General features: G+C 35.8%; 1 protein-coding gene across 2 annotated transcripts in view; it reads left to right on the forward strand.

The window, feature by feature from the left end:
• The first annotated feature begins 4,053 nt into the window (after positions 1–4,053).
• The window catches only part of ASPM (assembly factor for spindle microtubules), a 47,138-nt gene continuing 30,074 nt past the window's right edge, over positions 4,054–21,117 (forward strand). For both annotated transcript variants that reach the window (XM_081300316.1, XM_081300317.1), the window contains exons 1-6: positions 4,054–4,689; positions 6,374–6,517; positions 6,676–8,137; positions 14,499–14,603; positions 15,037–15,183; positions 20,370–20,615. In XM_081300316.1, coding sequence (XP_081156442.1) covers positions 4,393–4,689; positions 6,374–6,517; positions 6,676–8,137; positions 14,499–14,603; positions 15,037–15,183; positions 20,370–20,615 — 2,401 coding nt within the window. In that variant the 5' untranslated portion in view covers positions 4,054–4,392. The remainder of the gene's footprint in view (positions 4,690–6,373; positions 6,518–6,675; positions 8,138–14,498; positions 14,604–15,036; positions 15,184–20,369; positions 20,616–21,117) is intronic.

A 21,117-nucleotide genomic window follows, 5' to 3' on the forward strand; every position in this document is an offset into this window, starting at 1 on the left:
ACTATTCCCATTTTTATTCTGGAGCTAGATGGATCCAATGGACACTCTGTGAAACAGACTCAGGCCTAGATGCTATTTATCTCCTGATGTCTAGAAGCTCCTTCTATGAGCTCTGGTCCATGGTAGCATTTAAGTTTTGTGAAGTGTATCAGAAAGATAGAGCCATCACTTCATAACCAGTGCACAGTCTGGTTATTCCTCTCTCCTCCATCCATAGTCACATTGATAAATGGCTGCAGTTCTCTCTTAGGAAAGTTTAAATGATGATTTAGGACATATACTTATATTCATTTTGAATGGTTCTTTCTCATAGGTGCAAGACCTTTCCTTAGTCAAGTAGTTTGTGTCTGGGCAAGAGGCTCTAAATCGCCACAATACTAACTTCAGTTTTTCCTTCATAGGTGTTGTAGTTTACACACACACACACACACACACACACACACACACATTTATATTTCAAGCAGCAGCATAATCCACTGCTTATCTTATTTCTAGGGATTTTCTATCAATTAGCTACTGCCACAAATCCATACCTCTACCATTTAGACCTTGGCATATTATGGTAAGTTCTATCACACCTGCTGTATTAAGTACCAACAAGTCTTGGCCACTTGTGGGTCCTATCATCCACTTGAAGATCAGAGAGGCTGTTTTCATTGTAGCATCCTCTATCATCATTTCTGTCATATAGAGAACAGGATGCTATTCTTCATATGTGTTTTCAAGAATGCTCGAGTCTCACAGCAATGCATTTCTTAAAGCCTCAGTTGAAGGAAGGATTCTGAGGTGGGGGGAATATGTATGTTTAGGGGTGGCTAGGTTGCACTTATAGATGTTCTACAACATTTCCATGTTCCTAAACCTTTGGAATTTTTATTCTACAAAATAAAAAAGGTAGATAACTCACTGTAAACCACTACTGAGTTCAACTTTCAATCAATGAATCACAAGTAGTAAAGCCAACCCGTAAAACTATTGTTCCAATGCATTAAATGGCAAAGTGTACCCATGACAATTATTTCTGATTGTTTCTTAAGATTTGTCCCCTTGGTTTAATACCATTATAATCCACTTTAGACTATCAAAATCTTGTAACTCTTTTGGTATGCAGTACAGGTTATTTCCTCTCACAGTAGTTGTCACATTTACTTTTTCTGCCCATGTTTTATTTTTTGCAATCTGAGTTAATAAGCGATCATGGGGAGGGGAAAATGCTGAAAATTGACATTGACTTTGTGAGTCCCTGCGCCAGGTGCAATTCTTAGAAAATAAGGAAGCCCTCAAATTGACATAGGGTGAAGGGGGCTGCCTGTGCTGGAAAGGGAAGTTTACAGAAATAAAGAGGATTACAGTTCTCAGCCTTGTCAATTCTCCAAATGTCACTGTTAGTCAGCCTTCTGCCACCATAATAGATTGTGAGATATAAAAAGAGAACAGGATTATTTTGGCTCAGTTTTTTTTTTAAAGGTTCCAGTCCTTGAACAATTGGCCCTGTTTCTTTGGGCCTGTGGTCACACTTCATGGCAGGAATATGTGGTAGAGCAAAACAACTCAGCTCATGATCAGTGAGCAAAAGACAGGAAGAGAGAGGTGGGAGTCCCACTATTCCTTTTAAGGGGCATGCTCCCCAATGACCTGAATACCTCCCACAAAACACCATATCTTACAGGTTCCACTACTTCCCAGTAGCTCCTCACTGGGGACCATGTCTCTATCTCATGGACTGTTGGATGAACATTCCAGATCCAAAATACGATAGTCACCATACCCATTCCCAAGGAAATCCTCCTTCTCCATAAAACCTTTTACCTAGTCTAAAAGAATTAACACTGTAGAGCATTTAAATAGTGTTGTTAAATTTGTTATCCAATCCTTGGATTTACTATCAGATATTTGTGTTTAATTCTTGACCATATTTTCCTTAAGAATACAGAAAGTGAGGGACTTCTTCAGAGTTTCATAGATGCCTCTTGTAGTCAGAAAATGTTCTTAGTTGTTTGTTTCATAGATTTTCATCTTATTCCCTACCTATGCTCTCTAGGGTAGCCAGACAAAACTAAGTAACACTATAATCTTTATAATCATTTATAAAGTGTTGGCATAGCAACTAGATGTCACTGCCACTTGATATTTGAATGAATTGCTCTCCATATATACTACATTTCATGCTCCCATCAGCAATAATTTGAATAATCATGATTCCATCACATACCTCAGACTATCATGATGTTTTCCCCTAGAAGAGGTTATGCCTGAGCTCTTCAAATATGATCAACTCAATTGTAGAATTCCCTGAGGCCACTATTGTATCAATCAGGGTCACAAAGTTCTCTACTCCAATTTAGTATAATTCAAGGAAATTTTAATAAAGGGACTGTTTGCAAACACGTGACCAGATCTAAGGACATCATAAGTGATAGTGCAATACCTTAAGACTAGTAATAAAATGGTATTCTGACCCTCAGGTCCAAGTTGTGAAGGGAAAGTCCCATCTGGAAAGGGTACCTCTAAAGCTATGTGTGAGGTTTAATGTTGAGAAAGCCAGCTAACACTCATGGAGGAGCAATTAGGAGAGAGAAGTACTCTCACCTTCCTCTTCTGAGGCAAATGAGAAACCACAAACTGAGAAAACCTATTGGTTTAGCCAATAAAGATTAGCTTATTAAAGCAAAATGCAGAATGGAAAAGATTGGAGAGTAGAAAGGAAGAGGCAAGTAAAAAATATTCAGTACAGTTCATTCTAATTTTTTTTAAATATAAGCCAACAGTGTTGCTTTATGAGAAACCCATGAAACATAGAGTAAATATGAAAAATTGTGCTATTAACACATTGAGTTGAAGCCAAAATTTGAGTGTCTTAATATAAGGAGGATTTATTTGCAATACTAGTTTGATAAGTAACATTCACAGTAATAAGTAACATATATATATATATATATATATATAATGCATTTGAAAATAATTGTAATTCATATTAGCATTTTTATTAATTGTGCATCAGTACTGTAGGATTTTAAAAAATCCTCTGGACATTTTTTTTACATGTTGATGGATCTTTATTTTATTCATTTAATTTAGTGGTGCTGAGAATCGAACCCGGTGTCTCACACATGCTAGGCAAGCACTCTACCACTGAGTCACAGCACCAGCCCTCTGAACAACTTTGTTTACATATTAAGGTAATTGTTCAAACTCAGGTCAAATGTGGTGTCATGAACATAATTTCACACATTATCTTCCTCATTTTGTTTTCCTCTCAGTCTTTTCTTTCTATAGATTTTGTGTAACCATACATCTATACATTATTACTGTTTTTTAAGTTTCTGCTGCCTTTAGAGGCAGTACATTTTAGAGGGTAAAAGCAAGACTGTGGCCAAACTAGGGATACATATCCTGGCTTGCTACTTTCTAATTAGCTGTATGCTCTATAGTCCTCATCTATAAAATGCAAATAATGATAATTATGTCCCATGAGATATCTTGTAGGATTCAAGTTTGAGATAATTATGTAAAGGGTTTGAAACTGTTCCTGACATACAGTAATATGTGAGCTAAAATTATTATTATAAAAATATTAATATAAAAATCAGTGGTTGTTTGTCAAGAGAATTTTCTATCCAAACCATCATTTATGGATTATTGGGAATCTTAGCTTTTATTTATCTAGTATTGCTCCCAGTATCTGGAGTGTACATGTAGTGAGCTTCTGCAATGGCCAGCCACTAAAATAAGCATGTTTACTAAACTGTCAATTTAATTGTCTTTATATTTTTCAAATTCAGCCCAGAAAATCGCGGAAGTAAAGTTCATCGATGTAATTCTGGGCGTGGTGGATCAGATGAGTGGAGTGAAAAATTATTTTGCCCACTCAATGGTTTTATCTATAGTTGTGCCGCGCAACCGCAATGATTCCAACTTTTACTGTGGAAATGCTGTTACTATCTTCCCTTTATCATAACCTGTTTACAAACTCTAAAGGCAATTTCAATCCTAAACCTGTGCGTTTCTTTTCCTCTGCAAAGAACGACTGGCGGGTCCCATGCAATCATTTAAACGAGGCGCTGCGGTTTCATTGGCCAGAAGCTGCTGCTCATTGATTGGCTCCCTGGTGTTGTGGGCGGAGCGCGGAGGTGCCCATTGGCGGAGGCGAAAAATTTAAACGGAGGCAAAAGGCAGGTCTAGTTTTGCTCCGTGACTTGAGTTTGCGAGTTTGTGGGGTTGGTACCCTTTTTATTTCTAGGGTGTCGGCTTCTGGAAAACAAAGCAGGGTAAATTTGCTCCGACCATTTCCACGGCCGCGCGGTGAAGCCGTCAGCGTCGGTCGGAGGTCCCTGCTCCGGAGCAGCCTGGTAGGGGGTAGGGAAGGAGGCCGGGTCGGGGTCTGAGGCTGCCATGGCGAACCGGCGAGTGGGGCGAACCTGCTGGGAGCTGAGCCCTACGGAACGCCGGCTGCCGGCGGGGCGGCGGGAACCAGCGGCCCAGGAGGAGGCGGCTTCCCCGCCGACGCTGTCTCTCAGCCACTTCTGCAGGTCCCCTTTCCTCTGCTTCGGAGATGTCCGCCTGGGCGCCTCGCGGACGCTGCCCCTGGTCCTGCACAACCCTAACGAGGAGGTGGCTGAGGTGGAGATCTCCCACTTCCCGGCCGCGGACCTGGGCTTCAGCGTGTCTCAGCGTTGTTTCGTGTTGCAGGTATGTCGTGGGGCGGGGCGTGCCTTGGGCTGGGCTTTCTACCCTGTCCTTCCCGCCGCCTTCCTCCGTAGGGATGAAGCTTGGGAAAGGAATGACAAAAATGCCCTCAGAGAATGAAGGGAGAGTGTGGTGGCCCTTGACACACATTTTTCCACGCACATATATAGTGTTAGGGCACTCAGTTACTTGGGCGGTGACAGTGTATCAAGGCATGCCTACTTATCTTTAACAGCATTCTAACTAAACTTTATGCAAAAAAAAAAAAAAAAGGCATTTAAAAATATGCTCCGAGTATTTTTAAATACTTTTGGTGTTTTTAAACTAATAGTTGGCACTAAGAGTGCATTCAATTTAATTTTATGACATTTGTTTCAAGAACCTCCCACATAGCTTTTACAGCCTGCTTTGGCCAAAGTACTAGTTCCATTCCCATCACCACAAAAGAGAAAATTTGGTTCTTATTTTGACTGATGTGTCCTTTTAATTGAGTAGATCCTTGGAAAGCATGAAATCAGTAACTGAGGGAGTCTAGATGGCTAATAACCACTTCATAAGGCAGTAGTAATTCAAATCTGAGGTCCATTGCCTTCTGTGTCACTGCTCATCTGCACTTCAGAACCTGGCTGGTCTTGTTTATAAATGACTGCTTTTCTTCCTATGGAAAGTTAGATTTCTGTTCTGTATAGTGATACTTTTACTTTTTGTTGTTGTTGTTGTTGTTGTTATAATGTAGAAGAAGTAAAGTTCTTGTTTTCAGAGTAAATTGTTTTACACAGTAAAGATTCTGTATTTGTATTTTCTAAAACAAACTGCTTATGATGTTATATAGATTTACTTTTCAAACAAAAAACTGTTTTTTTCCTCTGACAAACAACCGAGGTTTTGTTTGTTTGTTATTGTTGTTTTGTCATGTCAGGGTTTGGCAGATTCTACTGGACAGGCTGTATGGTGTAGATAGATGTTAAAGTCTAAACTCTGGAGCCAGACTACTTGGGTTCTAATTATTAGCGGTATGACTTTGACAAAGTTTCCAGACATTGGTCACTTCATAGTTAACAGTTAACCAGTTGTATGAGATACCTGCAATTGTTCCTGAAACATACAGATTGTTTAACAAAGATCAATTTTATGATGTGGACTGTAGAGGAGTTTGTGAGAAAGAGGAAATTTAGTTGATCATCTTTGTTTCTTTTTCCACAAAATCTTTATAATACAGGACCATTATATTTGAAATAGAAGTACTGAACATGATAAAGGAGTAGACATTTCAATTTTTTTTTTAAAGCCACTCAATTAAAATGATCTGGAGACTATTCTATTGCTTTCATCCAGTTAGATTTTTTTTTATTTTATTTTTTTTTTAGTTGTCAATGGATTTACATGTAGTGTTGAGAATTGAACCCTGTGCTTCACACATGCAAGGCAAGAGGTCTACCACTGAGCCAGGACACCAGCCCACATCCAGTTGGATTTTATTATAGTTTTATGTTGTTATGAACCCTGTTAGTGCTGGTGACTATTTTCATTATAATGAAATGAGCAGATCAGGTGGGAAAAATATATTTGACTTACCAAATGCTTTTAGGATTTTAGAGTGTTCATGAATAATAGTTGTTGTATGGTATGCTTTGATTATTTTAATTATATTGTCATAATCATTTAAAATGTATTATTTTGATTGTAGCCTAAAGAAAAACTAGTTATTTCTGTTAACTGGACACCATTGAAAGAAGGCCGAATAAGAGAGATTGTGACATTTCTTGTAAATGATGTTCTGAAACACCAAGCCATATTGCTAGGAAATGCAGAAGAGCAGAAAAAGAAAAAGGTAATAGTTTCATCATTCTATAATTTAGTCCAAGAAAATGTTTCATAATGTGTAAAAATTGTTTTGATGACAAGCCTGAAGTAACATGTATAAATTGCTTATTAAAATAATATTCAATGGTTTTTAATTTCATCAGTATATTTTGTTTGTTTTTACAGAGGAGTCTTTGGAATTCCATTAATAAAAAGAAAAATTCAGCCTCTTCAAGTTATAACAAAAAGATTTCAAATGATCAAAACGTTAACAAAACATTTTGTGTTTCTCAAAAAGTTGACAGAATTAGGAGCCCACTACAGGCATGTGAAAATCTGGCTATTAATGAAGCCTGTTCTCCAACAGAAAATAGTTCTTTAACCCTTGAAGAACATAAAATACCTATATCACCTATTAGCCCTGCTTTCCAAGAATGTCATGGTGAAATTTGCTTGCCACTTTCTGTACGTCGGTCTACTACCTACTCATCTCTTCTTGCATGTGAAAATGAGGAACAGTTAAAAGTAGAAGATGCCACCATTTCAAAAGATTTTAATTTTAATGAGGAAGTCATAACTAAAACTTCCTTTCAAAGTGAGGAGAATAGTAAACTTATTCTGACCCCAAACTGTTCTTCAACTTTGAACATTATGCAAAGTCAAGCAAATTTTCTAAGTCCAGATTCTTTTGTAAGTAATAGTCATACAGCTAATAATGAAGTAGGGTTAATGACATTTCTTTCATCAGATACACTTAAAAAAGATAATTCAGAGTCTGTGAATTTGGAATCCAAAAGCATACATGAAATTTACAGAACAATTTTAAGTCCAGATTCTTTCGTAAATGATAATTATGGAGCAAATCAGGATCTAGAGTCAGATTCAGTTAATCCTATTTTATCCCCAAATCAATTTGTAAAAGATAACATGGCACATATATATACCTCTCAGCAAACATGTAAAATATTATCATTATCAAATGAAAATTCTCAGATTGCCCGGTCTCCTCAGCACTGGAGAAAAAATGAAGTTTTGCTATGTAGTCCTGAATATCAGGGTTCAAAAACACCCAAGCCTAATTTTGAAGAACTAAATCCTATAGAAGTGAAGTCAAGTTACTACAATTTTAGAAAACAAATTCACCCTAAATTTTCTGCAGTTCAGGATGTTTCTCGTTATAGCCATAATAAGCAACATAAGAGACGCCCCATACTTTCTAACACAGTTATTAAAAGGAAGACCACCATTGCCAGAGAAAATCAAGCTGAGATTAATAAACCAAAAGCAAAAAGATGCCTCAACAGTACAGTAGGTGAATGTGAAAAAGTAATAGATCATCCCAAAGAAACAGAAGCTTTACATTCTCATCTTCCAATTATCGATTCAGTATTAAGTAAACCTAAGTGTTATAAAAGTGAAGTAACTAATTCAACGACAGCTTTAGTTGCTTGTAAAAGAAAAAGTGATGGAAACATGGAAGATACAAATGTGAAGGTTGCTATTATAGAACATATGGATATACCCAAAATCAAAAGAATCCACTTTTCTCCCTTGGAATCAAAAACATCAACTGTTAAAAAAATAAAGACAACACCAATCTCAAAACGTACTAGCAACAGAGAGAAATTAAGCCTTAAGAAGAAAACTGGTGAGTATTATTTATAAAATCTCTAGTGTATTTTCTGTTTTGGTTTAGTGAATCTGCTATTGTTAAGCTTATATTAACTTGTACTTTTCATTTGTCAAATTGCTGAGTGGAAGACAGAACAAATAGTGTGAGACTAATCTCTGAAATTGTTGCAATCTTGTCTGTTAAACTTTGGATATTTTTTAAATTTTTATTTATTTATTTTTTAGTTGTAGATGGAAACAATACTTTTATTTTTTATTTATTTTTATGTGGTCTTGAGAATTGAACCCAGTACCTCACATGTGTGAGGCAAGCACTCTCCCACTGAGTCACAACCCCAGCCCAAACTTTTGATATTTTACTCATGAATTTTCTGCAATAATTCTGTTTTTTAAAAAATGTTATATCCAAATATTTATCTCAATTTGATATTTTTGGTACCTCCTTAAGTTTTACACCCTAAGAAAGTATTTGACATGTCTTGCCTTAGTCCACACCCTAACTAGAAGGCCCAGTGAAGTTCCTGGCCCGCATACTACCATCGGAAAGATTGTTGGAAAGACCTTTTCATGTCCTGTGCTCCTGATAAGCTTACTCTGTCTTCGCCTCTGCCCATCCACTAATTGGAAATGAAGATAGGTCCCTAGAGTTCTCCATTTCTTAGAGAAGAATATTTTTCCTTTTCTAGTATTCACAGCTTTATCACACTGCCTCAGAATCAGACAGAATTAATCCCATCACACTTTTAACCCAAAATACCTCTTCTGACAATCAAGATCCAAGCAGGAAAGTAACCCACACTATGTATTTTACCAGATAATTTGAAAGAATTCTAGGCCTCCTAGGAAATATACACATCTCTCATTTGAACATCCCTCAATTTGAACTGTTTTCTTTCTCCTATTCTGTAAATCCTTCTATACCCTTTGGACTCACTGTTCTTCATTAGCACTTCTTTGCAAACATTCTCCTACCTTGTTACCCTGTTGCAGCCTGACCTTCTCTTGACAACAGTGCTTTCATTATAACCCTCTCAAGTTCTGTCTGCATTCTCTCCTACTTTTATGATTTTGGAGCTCCTGCTGGAATCTTCTAATATCTACTTTTTATTTTTTATCTATTTCCAAACTAATATCCCCTCTCTCCCTTAAAAACAAGCAAAAAGAAAATAACAAAATAGCTTAAAGCTCATTTTTCAGACTTTCTCACCTCTATCCTCTCTTGATACAGAGAATGATTCACTCTCAAAATTTTGAATCTTGCTTATTATACTTTTTCTAAAACTACTACTATTATGATTTCAAAATCATTTTCAAATGTCTTTCTAATACTCTGGGAATTTAGTTCCAACCTCCTTAGGTCATGCTCTCCTAAAAGCATCTTAATCTCCAGTTACTATCTCTATAAGTTCCACATTTCCTCTAGAACCCAACTTCAACATTGTTTATACCCCACTGTACACATACAGTTCTTTAATCCACCACTGTTTCCATGGCCCTCATCTCTGACCTATCTATCTTTCCTAATTCAGCTTGAATTCCATGGTTCAACATAAGCACTTCCTCTGCCTTCCTTCCCTTCATTGTCCATGCCACAAATTCCAACTGTATTTCAGTCTAACTCTGCCTACTCTATGCCTGAACCTTGCTTGGTTGTTCTTTATTACTACAAACCCCAAGTAATCCCTGAACTCTTTTTATGGCTGTATTTTCCTGGCTTATTAACTTTGCTACAGGGTACCTCACCTTTTTCTCCTGAAACTTCTCTTTCTTCCTGTCTCATGATTGATAATAGTAGCTGACATTTACTGAGTTCTTTTATGTGTCAGACCTAGTTGTGAGTGCCTTACTATTACCTCTTTTAATATTTATGACATTCATGTGCAGTAAATGTTATTTTTACCCATAGCACAATTTTACAAATAGGTACATTGAGACTTGAGTAATTTGCCCATTTTACAGTCAGTCAGTGATAAAGCTGGGGTTCTACCCCAGGTAATGTCAGTTCTGTGATCCTCATCCAAGCTGATGACCCGTTTCCTATTTCACTGAGGGAGTAGAAATATAGATGCTTGTCTATTTATTAAGGATTACATCCAATAAGCCCATTATAATCGACCTTAACAAGAAAAGTTTCAATAAAATAGCAAAAACTGATTGAAGTGGATTCAACAATTTTAGGTGATGAATTGGAAATAACTAATAAAGCTCCTTTCAAAATGATGTTTTACTTCAGAAAATAACTTTTAATTAAGTATAATCTGTATGCAAAAATTATACAAATCAGTATATAACTCAGTGAATGATCACAAAGGGAACATTGACTCTGTTAAGGAGTTTTGCTTAAAAGAAAATGTAAGCAACATAAGCATAGAGCATAGGCTGAAGGGATAAATGGTCAGTGAGTTCCACACTGTAAATCCAGTGATTATTTCTCAATCTTTTTTTTTTTTTTTTTTGTATTGGGGATTGAACCCTGGTACATTTAACCACTGAGCCTCAGCCCTTTCCTGTATTTTATTTGGAGGGTCTGGCCAAGTTGCTTAGGGTCTCCTTTAGTTGATGAGGCTGGCTTTAAACTCATGATCCTCCTTCCTTAGCCTCCCAAAGTGCTGGGATTATAGGCGTGCACCACCATGCCTGGCTATTCTCAATCTTCATCTTGAACTATTTGTAAACAGTTTGGAGCCTTGAACCTCTATCTTCTTGGAACATTTTATCTTGCCATTCTCATTCTCCTGGTTTTCTTCCTTCTTCATTGACTGCTTCCTTTCAGTTTTCTTTGTGGGAAGTTTCTTATTTCCCTTACACTTTGGATTACAGAGGGCTAGTCATTAAACATTTTTATATTTTTACTCGTTCTCTTAATGATCTCATCTATTATTTCTCAATAGTGAGGCCCAAAGCTGTGGAATTGTCCTTATTTGTGTTTCTCTCTCATCCTTTCTTTATAAACTCAAATGCAGATCTGATTCTAAACTCAGTCCACCAACAAATTTTCTCTTTCCTTCAAATATAATCATAATCTGATCACTTCTCACTCACCATTGAATGGCACCGTTTGGGCCAGTCTTTGTCATTGCAGGATGTGCAAACAGATCTCCTTGCTTTCACCCTTGACTTTTCCATAGTCTGCGTACCCACATACTACTTTTAAAATATTAGAGGCTTGGACTGTTCAGTTCCATAACATCTAATGACTTCCTGTTGCATTGAAAGCCAAAATTCCTACAATGGTTTACAGGTCCCTATAACATCAATATTATGACCTTTTGACTTTCCAGTCTCTTACTTTTCTCTTTCCCTTACTCACTGTTTTTTACCACTTTGGCTTCCTTGTAGTTTTTGAAACTTCAACTATGCTCTGTCCTCAGGGTATTTGCAGTTTGTTGTTTTCTCTAACTAGAATGACTTTTTTATTTAGTTCACTCATCATCGTATCATGTTCAAAACAGTGACTTGACCCAGGTTCTCAAACGCTACCAAATATTTAGAGTCACAGTTTAAACTTAGGTTTACCTAGCTACAACATAAATGTTTTTTTTTTTTTTTTTCACCATTCTTGTTAAACTATTGGGGTTTAAATGGAAGAAAAGCTAAATAAAAGTTTTTATTTGGGATAACGACCAAGGATTATAGTGATGGCACAATGGGATTCACTGGCTTCAAAGTTCTGTGCCAATGTATAATTATTAAAACAACTCTTCTAATTTTCCACTATGTGGTGTTTTTCTTCCTTGCTCAGGAAACTCCAATGGTGCTTTACTGTTATCAGATGATTTACAAAATTATTATTCTGTCATTTTAGGTCATCAGTTATAGGATCTCTGTTTATCTAGCCAGATATCTTTATTCACCATTCTGTCTGTGTATCCTCTTACTAACATTCATATCTGTTTTTCTCTTATTAATTCAATCCTTTATTTCAAGTACTATAACCAACTTTTGTTAATACTGTTCTCTAATGAATTTCCCTCTAATTATATTCCCTTAGAAACTAATTACAGCTTATGTGACATCTTGAACCTACCTGTTCATTCTATTTCTTGCTTTACTGTTTTTTTGTAGATATGTTCTGATCCGATAACAAATTATTTGATTCTAAGAAACATATCCATTTTGGTCTCCTGCAAGGTATACAACAAATGATGAACAGAATGAATTCGTGAATAAATGAATGAACAAAGACCACTGAATTTTTGACATTCAAACCCGTACCTGTTTTTGAGGTCGCCACGTGGTTGAACCTCTTTGTTAGGTTTAGAGAGAACTGTACATATTTGGTATCTGATATATGAGCCCATAGAAGAGCCAGTAATTCACTAAGAGCTGCTCTAGCTTCTTTCTCTTCTGACAAACAATTCTCCAGATATATTTCTTTAACATTAATGAGGCCCCTTAATAAAGCACATATTAAGTGTTCATACATTGTTTAGGCTCTGTTTTCCCTGGGAAAAAATATAATTTGTATCCTCAAGCTACTCCCAGTTTTTAATGATTAAGCTCTGCCCAGGGAATTATTGAAGCATAGAAGCAGAGATGTTGTATGAATGGCAAAGAATGTGATAAGGTACTAATGCAGGCTTCCTAATGAATAAAATGATTTCAATTTAGAGGGACTAGCTTGTTGAAGGTTGCAAAGTGAGTCTCCCTATTATGTTTTAAATGTTCAAATAAAAAGAAAATTATAACTTAATAAATGTTATAACTTGATCATGTTCCTTATCTTCATAATAGGTATAGATTTGAGAAGATTCCTCTAAAACAAGAGTAAGCAGCCTTTTTTTTTTTTTTTTTAGGGATTTTTTAAAAATAACTTTTTAAATACCTTTATCTTATTTATTTATTTTTATGTGGTGCTGAGGATCGAACCCAGGGCTTCACACATGCTAGGCAAGTGCTCTTTCACTTGCCTACTAAAACCCCAGCCCCTTTTTCTTTCATAGTTCAGATAATATTTTTGGTTATGCAGGCCATATTTCTATCACAACTATTTAGCTCTGCCATTAACAATGTGCCTGTGTTCTAATAATTTTTTATTTATAGGCACTGAAATTTGAATTTCATGTAGTTTTTATGTCATCAAATATTATTCACTTCATTTCCCCCCATTCATTTACAAATGTAAAAACTATTCTTTGCTTATAGAACATACAAAGGAAGATTGTGCTGGATTTTACACATGGGCTATAGTTTGCTCTAATTAGGAAAGATGCTTACATTTAGTAGCAGAATATGCTGGTATGAAACCTGCTTTTGAGAGAGTGAACTGCTACTCCTATAGGTATTTGCTACTATGAATTTTATTGCCTTTTCCTTTATAATTACTTGCTATTTATTAATCATGTAAGCTATATACTTGGGAATCAGTCTGTTCTCATTCTTCACCACTTTCCTAGTGAGTTGGTATTAAGACTTATTGTTTCGACTATTAAAATAACTCTGCTCTGTTTCCTACCTTTGTTAAAAATTGTTTTATCATATCTAACTTGGCTAATAACTACCTTGTAGTTTTTTATCTTTAGTCATAACCCCATTCATTTTCTTGCTTATACTATTTTCAAAAATAAAGATGAAGGTGTTATTTCTTGAAATAAAATCTGTCACTGAAATAGAGGGTACTTCAAACTTGTTAATAGTGCAGGCTCTAGAACTTGACTACCCAGGTTCAAACCCCTGCTGCTTCCTAACTTATGTGACCTCTAAGCCCTAGAATCCTAATTATGTAAATTTTGGATAATTATAGTACTGTTTTCATAGATTTATTGGGATAATTATATGAGTGAAAGATTGATACTTAATAGCTCTTGGCATAGTATATTCAATTATTAGCTGCCACTATTATTAATATTGTTGAACTCTTCCCTTCCTCTTCCAACTTCTTTTATGTAATTTCTTATATGTGTTTATTCTTTGTTGTATCCTTGTTATAGTTTTGTCAGCAAGCCATATCCCTTGTGCTTAATATTCATTTTAGGAGTTAGCACATGTATATTTTTATCCAGAAGGTCTTTTATGCCCCTTTTAAACTTTTTTTGTATTAGACTTAACTGCCTATAGGCTGTGACAATTATCTTTCTATTCTGTATTTTCCCTGTACCTAACACAGTCTGGAATATATACACACAGTCAATTGTGGTTAAATCTGGACAGTAACTTCTGTAGACAAAAATTATATGTGTTTTTTTGGTCTGTACATTCTAGATGTTGGTTTCATTGACCACTAAGTTCGTAATATTAGTATCTGAAGCATAGTAATTATTAAGTATTTGCTAAATGAATATGATTATGAAGAACCCATACTTTTAATTTTAAATGAGGTACCAACTTTGGGAATTTATTTTTTAATGCTATTAATTTTGTTTTCTAATGTATTTTAGATTCAATGGCATTCAAAACGCCTATTTCTAAAACAAACAAAAGGATAAAACCCATTGTTGCTGTGGCACAGTCTAATTTGACCTTCATAAAACCATTAAAAGCAGGTAAGTACTTATTATATTTAAACTGAAAATATAGTTTATTATATTTAATCTGAAAAAGTGACATGGAATGAAGCATCAATTTCATTTCAAATGGAAAAGAGTTTTTTTAAAATTTTGAATAAAGGCCTTGAAGAATTTTTAAAGTGTGTATGCAAATTATAATTAAGGTATTCTATCATATTTTACTGAAATTGCTTTATGGTAGGTTAGGATTTTTAAATAATCAGGGAATTTTGTTTTATTCCCTATCATTTTGCTTGATCACATTTCATACCCAAAATGTTTTCAAGTCTTTGCAGCAAGTAGTGAAAAGCAAATATTGTTCAGTTTTTTTTATTATGGTTTCACTACTTTTAAAAAAAGTTATTTTTCTATATATTGTACAGTAATTTACTTGAAATTTTTATATGTAATAATCTAGTTGTATTCTTAGATATTCCTAGACACCCAATGCCATTTGCTGCAAAAAACATGTTTTATGATGAGCGCTGGAAGGAAAAACAGGAACAAGGATTCACTTGGTGGCTAAATTTTATATTAACTCCGGATGACTTCAGTGTAAAAACAAGTATTTCTGAAGGTAAACATTAAGTTAATGTTTAAATTTAATAATACTCTTGTTTTAGCAGACCAAAATTTGACAGGATTTATCATTCTTTAATTATATATACTTTACTTATTACGTTATATTTCACTAATTTATTGACTTAAGTTTTTAAGATTGTGTAGGTAATTTTTCTTACATAAGTTGACATGAATAGATCTTCTGTACTAAAAGTACTGAAACTTGCTTTTTCTTTTTACCTTCCATTCATTCTATCATTTTATCAGCCAATGTAAGCAGTCCTTTGTGGCCTGAACATTTTGGATGTATTGACTCCACTGTTAATACCTTAGTTTAAGGAGTAGGTCAGAACACTGCATCTTACAGGGACTGTGAGAGACAATTCAGATGAAATTTTAAAACACTGCAGTGTTTATTCTGGAAGAGAAGACTTGGGTGTGGGATAAGGTAGAAGCATGATACTTCGAAACATTTGAAGGATTTTCTTCTGAAAGAGAAAGAAATTAACTTTTGTGTATTCTTCATAGAAATTATAGGAATCCATTTCAGATAACTAAAATGATTTTAGTTATCAAACCATTGTGTAATCTTGCAAAATGGTGATTTCCCCATTGTTGCAATGTTCAAACAGACCATATTTCACATTCACCAGAGAAACGTGTAGGATTTCTTCTATTAGATGCAGAGTCTCTGGTTTAATTCCTAGGTCCTTGATCCGTTTTGAGTTAAGTTTTGTGCATGGTGAGAGATAGGGGTTTAATTTCATTTGGTGCATATAGATTTCCAGTTTTCCCAGCAACATTTGTTGAAGAAGCTATCTTTTCTCCAATGTATATTTTTGGCGCCTTTGTCTAATATAACTGTAATCATATGATTCTGTGTTCTCTATTCTGTACCATTGGTCTACCAGTCTGTTTTGGTGCCAATACCATGCTGCTTTTGTTACTATTGCTCTGTAGTATAGTTTAAGTTTAAGTTCTGGTATAGTGATGCCACCTGCTTCACTCTTCTTTCTAAGGATTGCTTTTGCTATTATTTTTCCAGATGAATTTCATGACTTCTTTTTCTATTTCTATGAGGAGTATCATTGGGATTATGATTAGAATTGCATTAAATCTGTATAGTGCTTTTGGTAGTATGATCATTTTGACAATATTAATTCTGCCTGTCCAAGAACAAGGTAGATCTTTCCGTCTTCTAAGGTCTTCTTTAATTTCTTTCTTTAGCGTTCTATAGTTTTCGTTGTAGAGGTCTTGCACCTCCTTTGTTAAATTTTGATTCTCAAGTATTTTATTCTTTTTTTGAGGCTATTGTAAACAGGATAGTTTTTCTCATTTCCCTTTCAGAGGATTTGTCACCAATATACAGAAATGCATTTGATTTATGGGAATTGATTTTGTATCCTGGTACTTTGCTGAATTCATTTTACTAGTTTTCTGGTGGAGTTTTTTGGATCTTCTAGGTATAGAAGAATCATAGGCAAATAGTGCTGATTTGAGTTCTTCTTTTCCTATCTGTATCCCTTTAATTTCTTTCATCTAATTCCTCTGACCAGTGTTTCAAGAACTATGTTAAATAGAAGTGGTGAAAGAGGGCATCCCTGTCTTGTTCCAGTTTTTAGAGGAAATGCCTTTACTGTTTCTCCATTTCAAATGATGTTGGCCTGGGGCTTAGGCTTATCATAGATAGCTTTTATGATGTTGAGATATATTCCTGTTATCCCTATTTTTCTAGTGTTTTGAACATGTATAGGTACTGTATTTTGTCAAATGCTTATTTTGCATCTATTGAGATGATCATATGATTCTTTAAGTCTATTGATGTAATGAATTACATTTATTGATTTCCATATATCGAGTCAGCCTTGCATCCCTGGTATGAAACCCACTTGATCTTGGTACATTATCTTTTTGATATGTTTTTGTATTCAATTTGCCAGAATCTTATTGAGAATTTTTGCATCTATGTTCATTAGAGATATTGGTCTGAAGTTTTATTTCTTTGATGTGTCTTTGCCTTTGTTTATCATGGAAGATTTTTATTTCATCATCAAATCTAAAGCTTAATTTTGCTGGATACAAAATTCTTAGTTGGCATCCATTTTTTTTTTTTTTTCAAAGCTTGATATATGTTGTTATAGGATCTTCTAGCTTTCAGGGTCTGGGTTGAAAAATCTGCACATAACCTAATTGGTTCTCCCTATATGTAATCTGATTCCTTTCTCTCATGGCTTTTAATTTTCTCTCCTTATTCTTTATGTTAGGCATTTTTATTATAATGTACCTTGGTGTGAATCTGTTGTGATTTTGTACATTTGGTGTCCTGTAAACCTCTTGAATTTGGTTTTCCAATTCGTTCTTTATGTTTGAAAATTTTTCTGCATTATTTCATTGAATAGATTGTTCATTCCTTTGTTTTGGAACTGTGCCTTCCTCTATCCCAATAAGTCTTAAATTTGGTCTTTTTATGCTATCCCATATTTCTTGAATGTTCTGCTCATGGTTTATTACCATTTTCAACTGTGTGATCTATATTCTTTTCAAGATTATATATTTTTTCTTCATTGTCTGAGGTCCTGTCTTCCAAGTGGTCTAATCTGTTGGTGATGCTTTCAACTGAACTTTTAATTTGTTTCTTTCGTTTCAAGGATTTTTTTGAGAGAGAGAGAGAGAAAGAATGAATTTTTAATATTTATTTTTTAGTTTTCGGTGGACACAACATCTTTATTTTATTTTTATGTGGTGCTGAGGATCAAACCCAGCACCCCACGTATGCCAGGTGAGCGTGCTGCCGCTTGAGCCACATCCTTAGCCTCTCATTTCAAGGATTTTTGTTTGGTTTTTCTTTAGAACTTCTATCTCCCTATTGAAGTAATCTTTTGCTTCCTGTATTTGCTTATGTAGCTCTTTGTCAAGATGATTTTTTTTTTTTTTTTGCTGCCTGTATTTGCTCTCTTATATCATCCTTTAATTCACAAAACATTTTAACTATATACATCCTGAACTCCTTCTCTGTCATTTCATCTGCTGTGCTGGCCATGGATTCTAATAATGTGGTATCTTCATTTGTTTGTGGCACCTTCTTCCCGTTTCTTTTCATGTTGCTTTTGTGTCTTCCTTTTTAGCTCTGTGGATCCAAGGCATTACCATTTTTATCCCATAGGCTTATAGTGCCCCTGTAGGGTTCCAATACCTCTCCTGAGGGAAAGGACAATGTTAACAAATATAAACAAAATACCACCTAAAAAGAAATATTTGTTATTAAGATATTTACAGTTTGGTCACAGTGTACAGAAATGGTAAATTCAAGTATTATCTACAATATAATCAGTAGGTTTATAAAAGGGTTTACAGTTTCTGATGGTGGGCAAAGAACCCAGGGTGAGGTGTAGGAAGATATGTTGAGGAGGTATGAGATGAGGATATAGAGTTAATCTTAGGGTGTGTGAAAGAGAAATCTAAAGAAGAATATTAGTAGCAGGAGAATAGAGAGGTAGTAATTTGGGGTAGACAAGTAAGAGGAAAGACATAGAATACATAAAACAAACATGTATATTAAGAAAAATTTAAAAACGTTAAAATAATAAAAATTGGAGAGAAAAAAAAAAGAATATACAACACAACTGTAATATACTATTCAGTCATACCAGTCCTCAATATCCTAATTCATGCAAAGTACTTGCTTTCACATATGTTGGGGATGTGAGGGCAGGAGAATAAAGAGGGAGAAGAAAGAAAAAAAATCTCAAAGGAAGAAATAAGGATTGTTTTGGTTGGAGATGAGAATCTTTCCTGCTTCCCTTCTCATCCAGTAGGTGGGGTTGTCTGTTCTTAGTTGGTATCTCTGTCCTCATGATGGTGGGGGTTACTAGGGTGTGAGGGTTGGTCTTGTGTGCAGGGCACCTGGAAGTGGGGTTTGGCACTCCAGTTGGGAGACTGCACCTCAAGGACCTCCTTTGGCATCTATCTGCTCCTATCATGTGGGTGCTGGGTCTTATCTCCTTATCTCACCTATAGACCTCACAGTTCCTGCCCTCTAAATTAGTCTCTAAAGTGTATCTCCCTCACCCCGCCCCTTTCTACTTCCTAATCAGGAGACTTTCTCCAGAGGTTCTTGTATGTTGCACTCTGGTGGCTGTCATAGAGGGCTGTTTTTTATTGCACTGTTCCAAGTTAGCAGCTGCTGGCTATTGGGAGGAATTAGAAAACTATGGGTACATGGCTATTTGGTGTTCCAAACTGGTAGTTGCCCCAACTAAAGATGGTGATGAAGATGACCCAAGATGGAGGCAGCTGCTTTCTGCAATGGGGTGTTGGGTGGGGTGGGGTAGCCAGGAGATGTGTTGTGGTTCAGATGAGCTCTGTAGCAGGCAATGTTGCAGCTCTCAGCTTTTTTTCAGAGCTTCTGATGTCCCCAGGTGCAGGCCAGCTACCACAAGCAGGGGACTAAGGCAGTAGCTGCCAAGTCCCAAGATAGAAGCGACCCAAGAGGAGTCCCAAGAGGGAGCCCCACATTGGTAGATGGGGGTCCACATGAGAGTGGTGGCTGGAGTTCCTGCTCATGGGTAGCAGCTATACTTCGTGGGAGCGGCGTCTGGGAATTCTGCGCTGGTGCTGATGCCAGTGGTCCCACTAAGGCACCTTGTGACCTGCGTGAGCAAGTAGTCAGGAGTCGGAAGTCCTTTTCTAAAGCTGAGGCCTGGGGCCTTGCGGGCAAAGAGGCTGTGATTCCTGCTCGGGATCAGCTATGGGGGGTCCTCTATCACTCTCAGCAAAACAGTATTCCCACAGGCTGAGACCCCGGTCACGGAGCGACACAGAATGCTGCCTCCCTCTGGTCTACCATCTTGGATCTGAGCAAAAATCACATTCTTTAGGAGCTTAACTTTTTTTTTATTAATTTATAAAAATGATGGAAAATAAGCCAGTTCAAAGGTCATTTAATATTCTGGATTAGAGAAGCTAATGTTTAAAATGTTGGTGGTAGCAGGTAGTGCTGACAGGTTGTGGAGATATATTGGCCCAAGGTACTTAGTGTATGATGACAACTACATTTTAAGATTAGAGAATCAGAAGAAAACTTGGAAGGAGTGGGAAATGGATTCCATTTTTATCATCTTAAGTTGGATTTTATTGCTGAATTTAAGAATTTATGATATTTTTTAACCAGAAACATTTATCCTTTTTTTTTTTTTTACCCAGTAAATGCTGCTACTCTTCTTTTGGGAGCGGAGAATCAACATAAAATAAGTGTTCCTAGAGCGCCTACAAAAGATGAAATGTCTCTCAGAGCTTATACTGCACGGTGCAGGTTGAATAGATTACGCCGCACAGCATGCTGTTTATTTACATCTGAAAAAATGGTTAAAGCTATTAAAAAGCTTGAAATTGAAATTGAAAATAGGCGGTTAATTGTTCGAAAAGATAAACACCTCTGGAAAGATATTGGTAAGAAGGTTACTGATTAATTTTTTAAATTTCGCATTTAGTCCCTGCCCCCAGTTTTATTGAAGGAAGTATAATTGACAGATAAAAATTGTATATATTTAAGATGTACAGTGTGATGTTGATATGCATATATATTATAGGATGATAACTACAATGTAGCTGATTAACATATCTAGCACCTTACATAGTTACGCTTGTGGGGAGGATGGGTTGGTTGAGGACATTTAAGATGTATTCTTAACAGATTTCAAGTTTGTAATTCAGCTTTGATAACTATAATCCCAATACTATACAGTAGATCTCTAGAACTTATTCATTTTGCATAAATGAAACTTTGTACCCTTTTGATAAGCATCTCCTCAGCCCTTGGCAACCACCATTCTCTCTGCTTCTGTGAATTCAATGTTTTTAGATTACATGTGCAAGCAAGATAATATAGTGATTGTTTTTCCTTTCCTGGCTTATTGCACTTAACATAATGTCCTACAGGCTTATCCATGTT

This window comes from Spermophilus citellus, assembly GCF_964194105.1.
Source record: "Spermophilus citellus genome assembly, chromosome: 6".
In the NCBI taxonomy this organism is placed as follows: domain Eukaryota; kingdom Metazoa; phylum Chordata; class Mammalia; order Rodentia; family Sciuridae; genus Spermophilus; species Spermophilus citellus.